Raw genomic sequence first — 17,156 nt, 5'->3', positions numbered from 1 at the left:
CACATTGATGAACTCACTGACATATGGCACCATACTTCATTCACCATCTGTCTTTCATGGCTACCACTCTCATTCAGGTCTTTACCATCTCTTGCCTGGACTATGGTAACATTTACAAGTGATTTCCCTACTCTGTCAAACTGAAATCTCTCAGCAGAGGTCTACGTCACTCCTCTGTTCAAAAATGTAGAGTGGCTACAGGACAAAATATCAACTTTCCTTTCTCTGGCATTTAAAGATTTTTTTTAATTGCCTGATTCCAGGATGCCTTCCTTCCTTCCTTATTAGATATGGGATGGTTATTTAATTTACACAAAGGAAATATCAAACATATACAAGTATGCAGTAATAGAACAACTTAAACTACGGTAATAACATAATTTCCAGCATGCCTTTCTAGGATTAATTTATATTATTCTCCTTCATTCATTTCCCTCCATTCAAAATGATCTGTTTTATGTGTTCTATAAACTGTATTTTCTTTCTTATTTTTGTAACTTTGAACAGACTTTTCCTCATGCCTCTAATAAATCCTTAGCTTCCTTCATAAATGTACTCAGGTGTCTTCTCCAATGGAAAGCCCCCATCTATCTATCCCTACCTACCACACAGAGGACTAGTAGGGAGAGAAAAGCTGGCCAAGGAGAGAATCTGGGGGAATATCCATGTTTAAAGGACAATATAGATAACGAGTCAAAAGGTGAGAAAATGAATGGGTGAGAGGGAATGATTAAGATTAACAGTGAGAGAGGAGTTGGGACTGGGACATAGATAGAATGGTTTCTTTGTACTAGAAGGATGGCCATATTCTAACTCTAAAATGGGGAGGAATGAAGAGAGGAAGAACTCTGAAGGGGTTTCTGGCTTCAACTTCTTCAAAAGAATGTTTTGGGATTACTTCTGCATTTTATTTTTCCACATCTAATCTGCTTCACACTGGCTATATCAGGAGGTAGCCATTGTGTCACCTTCATATAGAACAAATATTTACTGAGAGAATGAAAAATCAAATATTATTTTTGGAAAGCCAACTAAATATAAAAACATCTTTTCTTTCAACAATCCATTCTTTATAATCTGCGGAAGTTATATCCATAGTCCGTCAATGTTTCTAGGCAGATATAGTTAAGTCCAAGTGGATTCACCTGAGAGGCTATTTGAATGAGAAAACAAGATCACTTTTGCCCTCTATTATTTGCTCAGATGTGGCAAAAGGAAATAGTTCATTTGCCAAAAAGATAGCAAATGTGCTCTTTGCAGGTCTAATTTTCATTTGCAGCAAGTACCTTGTTTATTCCCACTTCAAATAGATCCATATGCTCATTTTTTCTGCTTTGGTTATTAGTTCTACCACTGTTAAAAAAATTACCAATTTACAGTCCATTTTCATTTGCCCCAGAATCTGAGAGCATTACTAAAGCTAATTGTGTGGTGGAAAGTATCAAAAACTTTATTGATGAGGTATTTCAGGCTCAGAGAAATCAAGGGTCATATTATGAACAATTAGGGACAATGAATTGACTACTAATTAAACCATGATCATTAGGTACTAATGGTGGGTCTTAATTTTTTTTTCTTTTAAAGAGTTGGGTTTTGTGGTATGGGAGAGAGAGTTCTTTTTTTCCCTCTCACCCTTACCTTCAGGGTGGCAAGGGCTAGGCAATTCGAGCTAAGTCTCTTACCCATGGTCACACAGTTTAGGAAGTGTGTGAGATTAGATTTGGACCCAGATCCACCTGACTCTATTCCTGGAGGTCATTCCACTTAAAATACCTAGTTGTCCTAAAGATATAGAGTTCTAAACCTGGTACTGGCCACTAGTTTTGGCCATTGGTAAAGTTACCTAATTTCTCTCAATATCAGTTATTCCCATCTATAAAACAGGCATAGGAATAAAGCAGGGTTGCTATAAAGCTCAAATAGTCTCTGGTATACTGGTCCTTGCCCCAACCTTAGGGGAAGATAATTTACTCAGCAGTAGAATGAGTCCTGGGACAAGAACATGCCTCATTACTCTAATAATCAGCCTGGCACCAAAGACTCCAAAGTGCCCTATCTTGGCCATCCGACTGGACCAGGACATCTGCTGTGTTGTATGTATAATCCATACCCACTTCCTTTTTACCTCTTTCTCAGGGATTGATAATCAAACCAACATGATTCTTGTACCTGAGAAGAGTATTGCACTTGTTTCCCTACGGTTCAACTCAGAATCTCTGTGATTGAGTCTTAGGCTCCTAAGGCTGAATTTCCATTCCTTACAAGCACTCAAACCTATCCAGGTCAGCCCCATCCCTCCAGAATCCCTGCTCCACTCTTCTCTAATCTTTTGATTTGCCTTCTGGAATCCAGCTTCTATTTCAACAAACTGTCCTCATATTAGACCTATGCTTTATCCCTGATTTTGCATAGGTTCTGTCTTAACTTATATATGTGCATATTATTTTCACCCAACGGAATATAAACCCTTTTTAGGAAAAGGGTTGTTTCAGGAAAACATTATACACAGTAACAGTAATATTGTGGAATGATCAACAGTGATGAACTTAGCTATTATAGGTGATAACAACGATCCAGGACAATTCTGAAGGACTTCTGACAAAGAATGCTCCCCATCTCCAGAGAACAAACTGTTGGAGTCGGGATGCAGATGAAAGCATATTATTTTTTTGTTTATTTGGGTTTATGTTTTGGGGTTTGGGTTTTATAAGATAACTCACAAAAATGAATATGGAAATGTTTTGTATGATAGTACATGTATAGACCAGATTGAATCTCCTGCCAGCACGGGAAAGAGGAAGGGAAGGGAGGGAGAGATGACAGAGGGAGAAAAGTCGATCATATAACTTAGAAAAACTTGTGTGGAAATTTATTATATGTAATTGATTATATATATATATATATATATATATGTAAAAGAACAAAAGAAAAGGGTTGTTTTAGTCCTGGTACATGGCCAAGTACAGAGCAGCTACTTATAAAATGAATGGCAAACCTCATAGTACTAGATAAATATCAGCTTTTATTATTCATTTGAAAACTGCTAAAGCAGTGGAAACAAGACCTAAGGAGCATTTAGTCATTTTGAACTGGCTGTCTGTATGTATTTAGACCACTGACTATTAGAGCAAAGGTCAAAATCAACAGAAATTAGGATAAATATGAGAAGACAGTGTTTGCAATTATCACAGCTCTAAACTGAACTATTCAAGCTGGCTATTGACCCTGAAAAATGAGAAAAGGATAAATGTAAGAATGCACTGACTCTGATCATCACCATTCCTTACAGCATTTTAATTGATATAACATATTTACCACAGCCAAAGAAGCACAGAAATTGCTTCAGCTCACATATGCTATCTTCTTGTCATGCACAGAGACATGGCAGTCAAGGATAACTATCGGCTTCTGGTATACTCATTTACAAGACATTATAGGGGACTTGCTGTTTAGTTGTTTTCAGTCAGATCCAACTGTTCATGACGCCCCTTTTTTGGTTTTTCTAGGCAAAGATACTGGAGTGACTTGTCATTTTCTTCTCCAGCTCATTTTCCAGATGAGGAAACTGAGGTAAATGGGATTGAGTAACTTGTCTAGGGTCACATAGCTAGTGTCTGAGGCCAGATGCGAACTCAGGTCTTCCCAACTCCAGGTGTGGCATTCAATGCATTGTGCCAATTAGCTGTCCTATTTCATGGGACAACAAACCATTATTAGCAGCAATAGCTATGTAGGAAAAAAATAATGGAAGGGAAGATGAGGATGGGTAATCCAACTAAGCAAGATTATTTCCAGGTAAAGCAAGATTATATCCAGGTAAAGCTTAAAAAAGAAAAAAAAAGGGCAACAAATAGAAAGAAAATGTAATAGATAAACCAAGATTTCTGTGGCATTCTTTTCTGGTAATTATCAATGCACCCACTGCATTTTGATGTCTTATATGGGAAGGTAAAAATGGCTCTAGAGAAGATGATGCCCTCTTCTGTTTGGACCAGATCAAGAATGTCCAGAAGAAATCTTTGCTGAATGAGTCAACACAATTTTTAAAGCACCAAGAAATCAATTTTCATGAAATCTCGAATGGGGTGGACATTAAATTACTGAGAGAAAAAAAGAAACCAGATGAAATTTTATATGTGTATGTATGTGCACACACACACACATACACACACATATATATTTATATTTACCAATTACATGTAATAAATTTACAGACAAGTTTTCCTAAGTTATATGATAGAACTTATCTCCTTCCCTTCCCCCTCCTGGTGCGGGCAGGTAATTAGATCTGGGTTATACACATATAATCATGCAGAACCCATTTCCATATTGTTCATTTTTGTAAGTGAATAATCCTGTAATTGAATAATTTTGTAAGTGAATAAACCAAAACACCAAAACACAAACCCAAATAAATAATTGAAAAATTGAATGCTTCAGATGAAATTATTTTAAAGGAAAAAAAGAATAAAAAATCATCACCAACTGCTGACACAAGCCTACTTTATAATTTCAGTGATTTCACTTTTTACTATGCAAGAGACAGACATTTTTTCTACCCAATCACAGGATGGGAAGGAGAATAGAGCATGAATAAGGCAAGCTGAAGTATTAGTAGCTTCGTGATGAAAAGGGGAATGGAAAAGCATTTAGACCTCGTCCTGTGCCCCACTGTATCCTCTGACATAAAGAGACAAAGATAGTTCTTCAGTTTAAGTACGGGTGCTGTTGCACCCATTAGGGTAAGGAATGTGGCTGAAGAGTTAAGGAATTGGAGAATACAAGAAAAAAGGGTATACCACCAGAGACATGAAGAGGAAATGACTCGATAATAGGCCTCTGCATAAGCAGATAAACCAACAGAGAGGAAAATAGAAAGAATGAGTAAAACTGAGAAATCAAAGTATACTTAGGAAATATCATATGAAGGAAAAGCAAACCCATAGTTCCTGATGAAAGCCAAAATTCTGTAGCTTCCATAGGGATAAATGAAAAAAGAAACTCCAGAATCATTAAGAAAAATAAAATTTACAAAAGAAATTAGAAATGGAGGAATAAGAAATATATATATATATACATATATATATATACACACACACACACATACATATATATGCATGCTGAGGGTATCATATTAGAGTACAAGCTTCTTTAGAGCTGGGTCTGTGTTTTTTTAACCTTTCTTTGTATCTTCAATTAGAGCAGCATCTGGAACATAATAGCATTTAATAAATGCTTGCTGATTGACAGATATATGAGAAGATAATGGATGGACTTTTATAGACTATTTTCAATGGCAGATTGCATTTTTATAGTTGTATAATTGATGGAAAGGTGCAAAGATTATAACATTCTGCTGTGTCAACTGTTTGTTGATTAAGAAATTATAAATAAAATCTTATTCAGTAGAGCATGACATAGCATATTAAAGGCTCTCCTCCAACAAGGTGACTTCCATGTATCTGTTTTAGATTATATGAATTTCTTGAGATGCACCCGCAAACATAACATTGTTAATGGATGCTCTGATGATCAAAATTAAGTGGTGCATAAAACAGAAAACATATCCTTCAAAAGTGTTTACCATTGTTACTGTGGCTGTACCACACAGAGTTCAAAAAGAAGAGAAGCTCTTCGGTAAGGTACTCTAGGTGTGCCTATCTATGGATGCAGTATTCTGATTATATTAAACTTTCTGTTGTGAAATTCATGTCCACTCAAAAGGGATGTGCATAAAGAATACCCATTGAAAGAGAGCCAGGTCTGGAGAAAGGAGGTCCTGGGTTCAAATGTAGGCTCAGACACCTCCTGGCTGTATGATTCTGGGCAAGTCACTTAACTCCTATTACCTAGCCCCTATCACTATTTAGCCTTGGAACTGACATATACTATTGATTCTAGGACAGAAGGTAAGGGTTAAAAAATAGAATACTTATGCAAAAACTGTGACATATATTTGGATAACAACCCATTGAATTATTTGATACTTATCCATCCATCATGCATGAGAGGACAGAAAGAAGAGGAAAAGAGACACACACACAGATGGACAGAGACAAAGAGACAAGGACACACACACACACACACACACACACACACACACACACACACACACACACACACACTGCATGCCAGAAGGTAGCAAGGCAGACAGAGTTCCAGGTTTAGAATTTAAGACAACCTGAATTAAAATCTGGTGGTATATACTTACTATGTGAAGCTGAGCAAATCACTAAACTGTGTTTGCCTAAGTTTTTTTATCTGTCAAATACGCTGGAGAAGGAAATGGCAAACTACTCTAGTACCTCTGCCAATAAAATCCCAAATAGGGTCACAATGAGTGGACCACAACTGAAAAATGATAAACAACAATGTATATTCTAACACTTCTTAAAGCAGAAAAGAACTAGATGAAATATGAGTGCCCATGGAAGGGAAATGTTGAAATATCATGGAATACCACAGATAAGAGAGCTAGAAGGTATTTCAAAAGCCAACTCTTACATCTGCCTAGGTAATCAGCTGCAGAGACTATCTTGAACCTAAAACCTTTGAGGATCTAGTCCCTGTTCTCTTCCCTGAAGCATGCTAGTGTTCATGAATACAACATGAATGTTACAAAATATTGTAGTCATAAAAAATGATAAATATAAATTCAGCAAAACTTGGGAATTACACAAATTGATGCAGACCACAATAATGTAAATGAAAACAATACTGAAAAAACTTTAGATTTTGTGAATTCATCAAAGGTTTGAGAGTTGATCATGTATCATTTCACTGCAGAAAGATGGTAGACTACAGAATTGGAATGAGGAATACATTTATAGATGTGGCCAAAGCATTTATTTGTTTTCCTTGACTTTTCCTATTTGTTACAAGGGAAATCTCTATGGGACTTGATTCTGATATATAAAAAAGGAAAAGAACAATTTTCTCTAGGCTTTAGCTTCTTTATATAAGGGAGTTAGATAAGCTGATTTATTCTCATCCTAAAATCCTATAATCATCTTGAGGAAACTGTAGAATGATCTGCTGAGCTTTATTCTGAGAATCATTTATAAAAGATACTAAAAACTTTACATTTTATTTCAATTGTTGGTTAAACAAAACTTTTCTCTTCCTGAATTATAATCCTAAACCTCAAAGAGAGGTCCTTGGGAAAAGTCTACATGGTCCATGAAAACTGAGAACTTGGAACACTTTTAGTAGTAGTCAACGCTTAATTTGTTTTCCAAATAAAAAATTCAGGGACATTTTAGGTATAAAATACAGAACAGTTTATTCCCTCTCAAAAGTCAGTTTTTAAGAGTTCCCCAAACTGGACAGTCAGTCCACAAATTCCCTTTGGGTTGGCCACATTCAGAAATAAAACAGTATTACTAGGATATCATGTACATTCAATGAATTTTCTCAGTTTCTTCATCTGTAAAATGATGGGAGTTGGACTGAATGGCTCCATCAACCTCTAAATCTCTGATCCTAGGATTATAGACCCTCCCCAAGTGAGATAAACACAACTCAGAACTGACAGCAAAGAAAAAGCAGGAAATTTCAGTGACACCATGAGATTCACTTTAAAGAACTCAGCCCCTCAGTCTGGGACATGAGTAGCTTTTTGAAGAGTTTCGTTTCATTGACTTGCCTACAGCTGGGTGTGCATCCCTTCCTTTTTCAGGAAGACTAATGGGCTCACACAAAAACCTAAGGCCCATGCTTTGACTGCCTTTTCTAAGTGAATAGAAGTGAATTAAGAACCCACCTGGTAACTGGGTCTGTGGCTATGGCCACGCAATTTGTTCCTAAAAAAGCTTCAATGGGAGTTTCAAAATTGGATAGAAACAGATGCTCTCCTGTCTAAAATGCAGAATTCCTGCTGGTGGAAGGGTAGGTGGCGTGCAAGGCTGATTAAACTTACAATATCCTTCTGTTCCCATTGAGATCCTATATTGTTTCCCTCTGTAAGCTGTGTGGGTTGCTGGGCTGTGAAATCAGATCCTTAGGATCTGCCCCTCTGCTGCTGGGACTCATCAACAACCAAATGTTCCTAATGTTTTCTGGCATTGGGGGAATTTTAGCCAATGACTGAACACTCATGCTGTTGGACAGAGAAAACGTGCTACTGGTCAAGACTCTTTTGAGAATTTAAAATGTTTCTCGCCTGCTGCATCTTGAAAGCCTAATCGAGGTAGCAAATAACATAGCAAAATTTGAAGAGAAAGAATGAGTCACAGCACCAAAAAGACCTAGCACTATTTGACATTTTATAATATGTAAGACTTGTAAAAGTGTTGATGTAGAATTCTAATTAGGTTGTATCAGTGCACTGATTCATCAAATGTGGGCTCTAGTTTTTCAGGAGGCACTTGCAATACAGAACTCAAGAGACCACAAATGTGGAATGGATGCTTCTAGTGGAAAATGCAAGGCTTTTATACCAACAAATGTCCTATAGAAATTCAAGCCAATAATGATGATAATTGAGATTTATTCCCTTCTTTGCAACAAAATTCTTCTTTTTCTAATAGCCTGAGGCTTCATGTATGAAAATTTTGGGAAAAACTTGATAAAATTTAAAGCAAACTATGACAAAAAAAGAATGGAAAGATAGGCATTTCCTTACTCCCAGCTAATCAACTTCTAAGAAAAAGATAGCAGGCCAAAAACAAAAACAAACACCTCCAAACCCCAAACAAAAGACCCCAAACTAATATAACTCAGCATCCTTTAGACAAGGTATGATCTTTTCCTTATAGAAAAGAAACATTTCTAAGCTGTCAGTGGTGAATGGGTTTACAAGTACTGTGGTTATAACTATTGAGAAAGGCAATTACATTACATTAATTAGTCCTCATTAGCCTGCTAAGTACTTCTACCACTTTTCTCTCCACCTTCCTCTCTTTAAGGAAACACTAACTAATTGAAAGCCTGCCCAAACTGTCAATTTAATTCAGTAAGTATTTATTAAGAAACTATGGAGACACAGAGACAGAAAGACAGACAGGTAAGAGTCAGGGAGGGATGGGAGAGACAGAAAGGAGAGACAGAGACAGGAAGAGAGAGAGAGAGAAGCAGAGATATGGAGAGAGTCAGAGAAAAGGAAGAGAGGGATGGGAGAGAGAAATAAAGACAAAGGGAGATAGAAACAGTCAGAGAGATAGATAGAAGAAAGAGAGAAAGATGGGAGATATGAGAGAGATGGGATAGTTAGAAGACAGGAATGAGAGAGAGAAGGGGGAAAAGGGAGGAGAAAGACGAGAGAAAGAGGCAGACTAGTGTACTGGATAGTCAAGAAAGACCTATGTGATCCTGGGCAAGTCACTTAAACTCTCCTTAGTGCATGAGGCTACTCTCTCTCTATATTGTAAATAACAGAGAAGGTCCCGTTCTGGTAGAACAATGTCTTCATGGGGAGTGCCCTAATACTTCAATTGAAATCAAAGGTCCAAAACCAAGGATCAGGTGCCATGCTTGTTGCTAGAAATAAAGACAAATTCAATAACAGTTTCTTCCCTCTAGGACCTTATGTTCATTTTTGGGGAGGGAGGGGAACATGTGCACTAAATATAATATATGGACTAAATAAAAACTAAATATAATATATGGACAAAGCAATTCTCAGGGAGAGGCCAACAGAGACTGAAGGTGTGGGGAGAAGTGTTGGGGGGAATGGGATAGGTTTCCTGTAAGAGTCACACCTGGAGTGAACTTTGAAGACAGCAAGGGATTGGAGGTGGTGGGGAGAGAGTATTCAGAAGGTCAGAGGTTCATGGCTCTAAATATGGAAAGGACCTTGGAGACTGTCTAGTCCAATCCCCTCATTCTGCAGATATGGAAACAAAGGTTTATAGGTTAAGCTTGTTCAAGGTCAATTGGGGAATAAGGATCAAAGGTGGGATTTGACTTAAGAGCCAGTATATTTTCTGCAATCCCACATGGATGAGGAACACATGTAAAGGCATGGAGATGGCTGTATATGAGGAACACTGATCAGGACGATTTGGCTGGACCACAGAATGTAACCATGGAAAGGTATACAGAAGCTGAATTGTAAAGATATTGGCAGCCAAACAGAGGAGTTTGCATTTTATCCTAGAGGGAAGAAGGAATCATGAGAGATTCCAGAACAGGTGAGAGACATGAATTAGGTCTTTGTTTTAGGAATATTAATTTTGTAGCTATATGGTGAATGGAATGAAGAAGAGAGAGAAACTAGAGGTAAAGAGAGCAATTAGAAAGCTAGAGTAATACAAGGAATTAATGTTTTGAATAGGATGGGGCTGGCTGTGTGACTGGAAAGAAGAAGAAGAATCTGAGCTATATTATGGAAGTAGGATTGAAATGCAGGGTTAACTACAGGGAAGTTCCAGCATCCTGATCCCTTGGCAATCAGTTGTTGATAAGACTTTGCAAAGTGACATTACAGCCATAGTCCTTTTTTGGAAACTGTATTAGAAGCCTAATAGCTGAGTAATGTCAATGTCATTATCTCTGATGAGAAAAAGGATCTAGCTTAGTAAACTTAGTACAAAGTCACAAGTCCCCCTTTTCAAATACTTTAGTAAAATTTGGGAATTGGATTAGATGGTCTCTGAGGTCCCTTCCAAATCCATGAACATCTGACCCTTTCTCCCTACCATCTCCAATTCCATGCTGTCTTCAAACCTGCAAAAACATTTTTATTTATTTATCCATTTATTCATTCATTTATGTATTTGTTTATTTATTCACGCATTCAATTATTTATTTATTTATTCATTCGTTTATTTATTCATTTGTCTATTCATTTATTCATTCATTCATTTATTTATTTATAGAAACTCTTACATTCTGCCTTAGCATCAATTCTAAGACAGAAAAGTGGCAAGGGCTAGAAAATCAGGGTCAAGTGACTTGTCCAGGGTCACATAGCTAGGAAGTGTCTGAGGCCAGATATGAATCCTGGTCCTCCAGACTCCAGATCTGGTGCTCTATCCACTGTACTACCTAGCTGGCCCTATAAAAAGTTTATTATCTAACAGTTGTAGATAGAGATGATAAGAGATAACTGACTATCAAGGGATACTGAGAGCAAGAATCCTCCCTGGCATCTGCAGGAATCCAGGATTTTTTTTAAGCTTTTGGATGCCATCCAAATATTTTCTGAACAGCCATACTTATTGTAGAATGTTATGATAGCTGCTTGCCCTGGCATTTCTGATCCAGGCTTAAGTTAGACTCCCCTCAATTAGAATCCATATTCATTTGTTCACCATCAAATATTTTTTAAAACATTGAAATATTCTCCTAGGAACTAGTTATCAAAAATTTGACCCACCCAGGTATAGAATTCTAGCACCTGAATCTATAACTCTCATAGGTGGTTTCAACTCAATTCTCTTTCAGTATACTCAACTGAGTACCAATCTTCTTGAACAGATATTTAAAAAGATCCTTTACCTGACAATCTACCCTGTAGGTTCTCCATCTAATTCCAGGTGGCATAAAATTAATCTATAGTAACCACAATACATCGATTTATTTGTTATATCGAACTGTCTCAAAGTTGGACATATTTTATACCACTTTGGGTCCTGAGAATATCAAGAGCCTCAACTGATGGTAGAGATAACACAGCATTTCTACAGTCCAGAAAGACATTATTTTAGGATCCTTGAGCTATAAGACTTTCCACACTTCCTCCTGTTCTGCTCCATACACATCCAGAACCATTGTAGAAGTTTCTTAAAGGCTTTGAAATCTGAATTGAATCAAGAAAAATTATTGGAAAAAGTTTGTAGTCAATGTTGCTAAATTATAAAAGACAAGCCTGGTCCAGAGGAAGAGAAATAAGACACTTCCTTATGCTCCTTTGCAGAACTTGGGATCTATGGTTTGGAACATTGCATGTCAGTATTTTTTGGATGAGATGATTAGTTTTACTGAATTTTTTTCTCTTTTCCCTCTTTTTATTAGTAAAAAAAGTTCTTTATTATAAGGGATGACTTTGAGGGGGAAGAAATCTGGTGATGTTAAAAGAAAAGATATCAAATATCTGCTTTTTTAAAAAAGCTAAATTCTTAATTGTTCAACATGGAAATGCACAAGATTTTGTTTCCTCTCTTTTGCATTGGATACCTAATTGTGAAAGAAAATTACTTTAGATTTTACAGTCCTTTTGACATGGTGGTAGTCTGATGATTTCTATGAGAGTAAGTTCAAAATGTTGGTTATTCCAACACTTACTTTAAGTACCTTTTTTCTGAACTTTACAATCTTTTTTGGTAATAGTAATATACACTTAATTTTATTAACTTAACAAATTAACAAACTTTACAACCATGTTAAAGAAAATTTCTATATACAAAAATCCACAAAATCTTCTCCTTCAGTTTGTATTTGTTCATTATCCATGTATTTGCAAATACATTTTTATTTTCATATAATCCTAGTGAGCATATATACTTCTGCTTTCTTCACTTTGTATTATCTTAGTCTTCCAGTCTCTGCAACTATATTTTCCTTATTTTTAATGGCAACCATATACTACAATGTATTTATTCACCATTTGTTGGACACTGAAGCTGTCCATAGCATTTTTTCAATTACAAATGTTATGTATGCATGTCTTTCTATCATATACCAGACTTGTTATTTTTCTATCCATCCATCCATCCATCCATCCATCCATCCATCCATCCATCCATCCATCCATAGTTTTTTCATTCGGATAACATCAATGGTATAATACTAATAATGAAATTCGATTGCAATTAATTTCTGACTTTTGTTAACTGCCAGACAAACTACAGAAAAGGTTCTATCAATTTGTAGTACAGTACTTTGCAATGAGTGGGTGCTTAATAAGTGTTTATAGAAATGAATTCCACCAGTGATGTATGCATGAGTGATCCTGTTTCTTTAGGATTCACAAACACTGACTTTTGCTACTCAAGCAATTTTTGCCAATTTGATTGCTGTGAAGTGGTACCACAGAATAGTTTAAATGAGCATTTCCTAATTAGTAATGAGAACAGGCTTTCAAATGAAGTGGAGACAATTGGAATTCTATTTCTCTATTACTCTATGTAATGCATGGAAGAGATTAGAGCAATACAAGAAGAAAAAAAGTTTTATTCTAATTTTTAAAAAAATCTTTCTCCTTATAACCCTCCAAAAGAGAAAGACTCTTCTCCCTTAGTGGGAAGTTTATCTGCCACTCAATGTTTTATTTTTTTAAACTGTTACTCTTTTTGCCTTAGATTCAATACTAAGTATTGGTTCCAAGGCAGAAGAGCAGTATGGGCTAGAGTAGACAATTGGACTTTTGTGAATTGACCCAGTGCCATACATCTAGGAAGTTTCTGAGGCCCACTTTGAACCCAGGACCTCCAGTCTCTATCCACTGAGTCATCTAGTTACCCATACTCAATATCTTTTTTCCTCTTTAAAAATTAAACCTTTACCTTCCATCTTGGAATCAATACTTCCATGGCAAAAGAATGGTAAGGGCTGGACAAAGGGGGTTAATGACTTGTCCAGGGTCACACAGCTAGGAAGTATCTGAGGCCAGATTTGAACTCAGGATCTCCTATCTCTTGGCCTGATTCTCAATCCACTGAGCCATATAGCCTGCACTCCCTCCAACTCAATATATTTTTAAGGGATTTTTTTGAAACTACAAAAATGACAGTTTTGGAAATCTACTCTCCTAGGGAGTACCAACATAATAATTATTTGCCATCCAATCAGGCCTGAAATCTGAGCTGAGAAGGGTTAAATACTGATGGAGAACTATTAATTGTTCTCTCTGCTATGCAAAGTAAGTGCTGGAGACAACCTGTCAGAGAGGAAACAAGGCTGAGGGGAAGCCCAAAAAGATTGTGCCTAGAAGGTTGCTCCTGGCTATCAGAGCCACTTGGTCTCCTAGAATTCAGTTTCCTAAATATTAAATCATGAGGTTGGACAAGACATGTCTAATGGCTAGAAATCGTGTGATTCTGATTCAAAGGGGCTGATATTAAAGTGGGGTCAAGTTTCCCAGAAGGAAGAGCTGAGCTAAGCACCCAACTGGTGAATGTAATTCAGGCAAACCAAGGGATTGGAGAGAAACCAGTCAAGAGGCAAGAGCAGGTTGTCAGGGGCCAAGATCCTTTGAAGAGAAAGGTTACAGAAATTCCTGTAAGGTCGGTACAGAGGAAGCTTGGGCAGACAGTGAATGGGAAGTAAAGAGAAAAAAAGAGCTTGGGAGAGCAGTAGGTTCTGCCACGTTTGGGGTCTTTCCCTCTTTTTAATTTATTTTACCGATTTTTAAAATTTATTTTATCAATTTACATAATTCAAACAGATAGGGACAGTTTCTGCAACAAACTATATAGATGATGTTTGGGTTTTTAAGAAAAGCGAGTGTGTGAACTTCCATAACTCAACGGATATGTTTTTATAGACATGGGGTCAACCCATCAAATGATGGCAATGGCTACCAATCCACAAAAAATAGATTTTAGTGGAAAGCTTGGAAGAGGTAAATAGATGAAAAATGTTGTCACTTATTTTAGAGAGACCACAGAGAACTTTGTACATCATTTGCAGTGGTGAATATATATGTAGGATACACTATAAAAAAAACAACGCAAGTATTAACTCGTTTTCTTTTACCTGCTAAGGCTGGAATTGTGACTTTGTTCCATTCCCAAGGCTGATCATACTCGTCTGCAGGCCTGTCGTCATCCTGGGGCAACTTGCTTTCTCGTAAACGCTGGCTGACCAAGCTTTCAGAGTCTGAATCTACCCCATTGCCTTCTGGTTCATAAGGTGTGTCATATAACTGGACGCCTTTATTCTGGGATTTCACGCTTTCTTGTCTCTGAAATTCTGTGGAAAAAAGAAACACGTTAATGTGATTGGGTAGGAACCTGTTGTGCAACCTTTATTAAACAATCATATATTAAACATCTATTAATATGCAATGCCCAGTCCTTGGTGAGTGAAATAGGAGAGAAAACCCCAAAGAAAGCTACAATACAGGATTTGGTCTTTGCTTAAAGTTCTGGCCGTTTCCTATGTCTCTAGCCTTTGAAGGAATTACTTTCTTTTGCTTTCCTTTACACACTGTACAATCTGGTCATACAAGCCTACTTCCGCTTGTTTACAGTGTACAACACAATGCTCTCTCTTTCTCTCATCCTTTGCATAAATTGTCTCCCAAGCCTGGAAACCCCTTTCTCTCCACTCACCTCCAACTCTTTGAATCCCCAGCTTCCATTAAGTCTCAATTCAAGGGGTACCTCCTTCAGGACATCTTTCCCAGTACTCACAAGGGACAGTCCCAGCCCCTCTAAGATGACCTTCTATCTACTATGGATATATGTATGTTTATGTATATTTCTGTGTAGATATTTGTGAAATTATATTACAGTTTTAGGAAGAAAATATATATATATATTTATTTATTTACAAAAATGTAAGTTTCTTGAGAGCAGGGATTATTTTTACTTTTTCTTGCCATCTAGCAGCCCTCACTCAATGTATTTTTTTCCCTTAAAAAACAAACAAATAAACAAGAACAACCCAACTAAACACTTATCTTTCATCTTAGAATCAATACCATATACTGGTTCCAAGGCAGAAGAGTGGCAAGGGATCAAGTGACTTGCCCAGAGTCATATAGCTAGGAAGTGTCTGAGGGCAGACTTAAACCCAGGACCTCCCATCTCCAGACCTGACTCTCTATCTACTGAGCTACATAGCTGCCTGCTTACTTGATAATTAATTGTTCTAAGGGTTTTTAAAATATATGGATGGGAGAAACAACTATATGTGACTAATATTCAAGGGAAAGGGAAATTAGTGCAAATTAAAGGTCCAAGCAAAGTATTAGGAGAAATCTGATCATCTCTCACTTCAAAGTAACACAGTTTTTATGAGCTTCGATGTCAGTCAGTCAACTAGCACTAATTAAGCACCAATCATGTACACAGAAGAGCTAGGTGGCACAGTGGAGAGCACCGGGTCTGCAGGGAGGACGATTCATCTTCTTGAGTTCAAATCTGGCCTCAGATACTTATTAGCTGTATGATCCTGGGCAAGACACGTAACTCTCAATTACTTCAGTTTCCTCATCTATAAAATGAGCTGGAGAAGGAAATAGTAAATCACTCCTGTATCTTTGCAAAGAAGACTCCCAAACACAGTGATGAAGAGTCAGACCCTACTGAAACAACTGAACAAAATAATTATGGGCCAGGTAGTGTGCTGAAGTACTGGGAGCTAGGTAGTACATAATTGCACATGCATAGTCTATGTCAAATTTCTTGCCTTCTCAAGGAATGGGGAGGGAAGAGGAGAAAAGAATTTGGAACTCAAGATTTTTTAGAAAACCAAATGTTAAATACTGTTTTTACATGGAACTGGGAAATATAAAATAAGAAAAAAAATGAAGTGCTGGTGACACAAGGAAGGAGGGGGAAACTAACCAATTTGTTCTCTCAAGGCAATCATTGTCTAATAGGGGAGACAATCAATCAATCAATCAATCAATCGATAAACACTTATTAGTTGCCTACTGTGTGCCAGGCACTATGCAAGCACTATGGGATACAAAAAGAGACAAAAGATAGTCTCTGCCCTCAAGGCGCTTATAGTCCAATAAGGTAGACAATACAAGAACAAATAAAGACAAAGTAAACTATTTATAAGAAATTTGAAATAACTGACAAAGGGAAAGACAATACAAACAACTATGTATTAGAAAAATATATATAGAATAAATTGGAGATAGTTTCAGAGAGAAGGCACTAAAATTAGTTAAGAAAACTGGGAAACACTTCCTGCAGAAGGTAGGATTTGAGATGAGACTTGAAAACAGGTGCCGCAGGTCATCTGAGCTCATGTTTGTCTTGGATAACTAGAGGAAAATCACCAGGTAATCAGATCGCAACTCTAGTACTTACTAGGTGTATGACTGTCAAGAAATCACTTTATCTCCATGGAATTCTGATATCCCATCTTTAAAACTGGAGGTTTAGCCTCTAAGAACCCTTCAGTGTTAGATCTATCATAATCTGATTTCTGATTTTTGTGTTTAGATACCTATTTTCCCCACAAACTACATCTCAAGAACTATGATCCCATGATTCAGCATTTAAAATACTGAAAAAGCAAAAACTTTAAAAAAA

The 17,156-nt window shown here is 36.9% G+C and overlaps 1 protein-coding gene across 1 annotated transcript in view; it reads right to left on the bottom strand.

Moving 5' to 3' along the window:
* The window catches only part of SHB (SH2 domain containing adaptor protein B), a 341,443-nt gene that overhangs the window by 111,312 nt on the left and 212,975 nt on the right, over window positions 1-17,156 (bottom strand). The window contains exon 3 of the mRNA XM_044660889.1: window positions 14,638-14,853. Within this exon, the coding sequence (XP_044516824.1) occupies window positions 14,638-14,853 (216 nt within the window). The remainder of the gene's footprint in view (window positions 1-14,637; window positions 14,854-17,156) is intronic.

This window comes from Gracilinanus agilis, chromosome 1 (genome assembly GCF_016433145.1).
Source record: "Gracilinanus agilis isolate LMUSP501 chromosome 1, AgileGrace, whole genome shotgun sequence".
Classification (NCBI taxonomy): domain Eukaryota; kingdom Metazoa; phylum Chordata; class Mammalia; order Didelphimorphia; family Didelphidae; genus Gracilinanus; species Gracilinanus agilis.
Note: the sequence above shows the minus strand (reverse complement) of the source record. Positions and strands in the feature narration are given on the sequence as shown.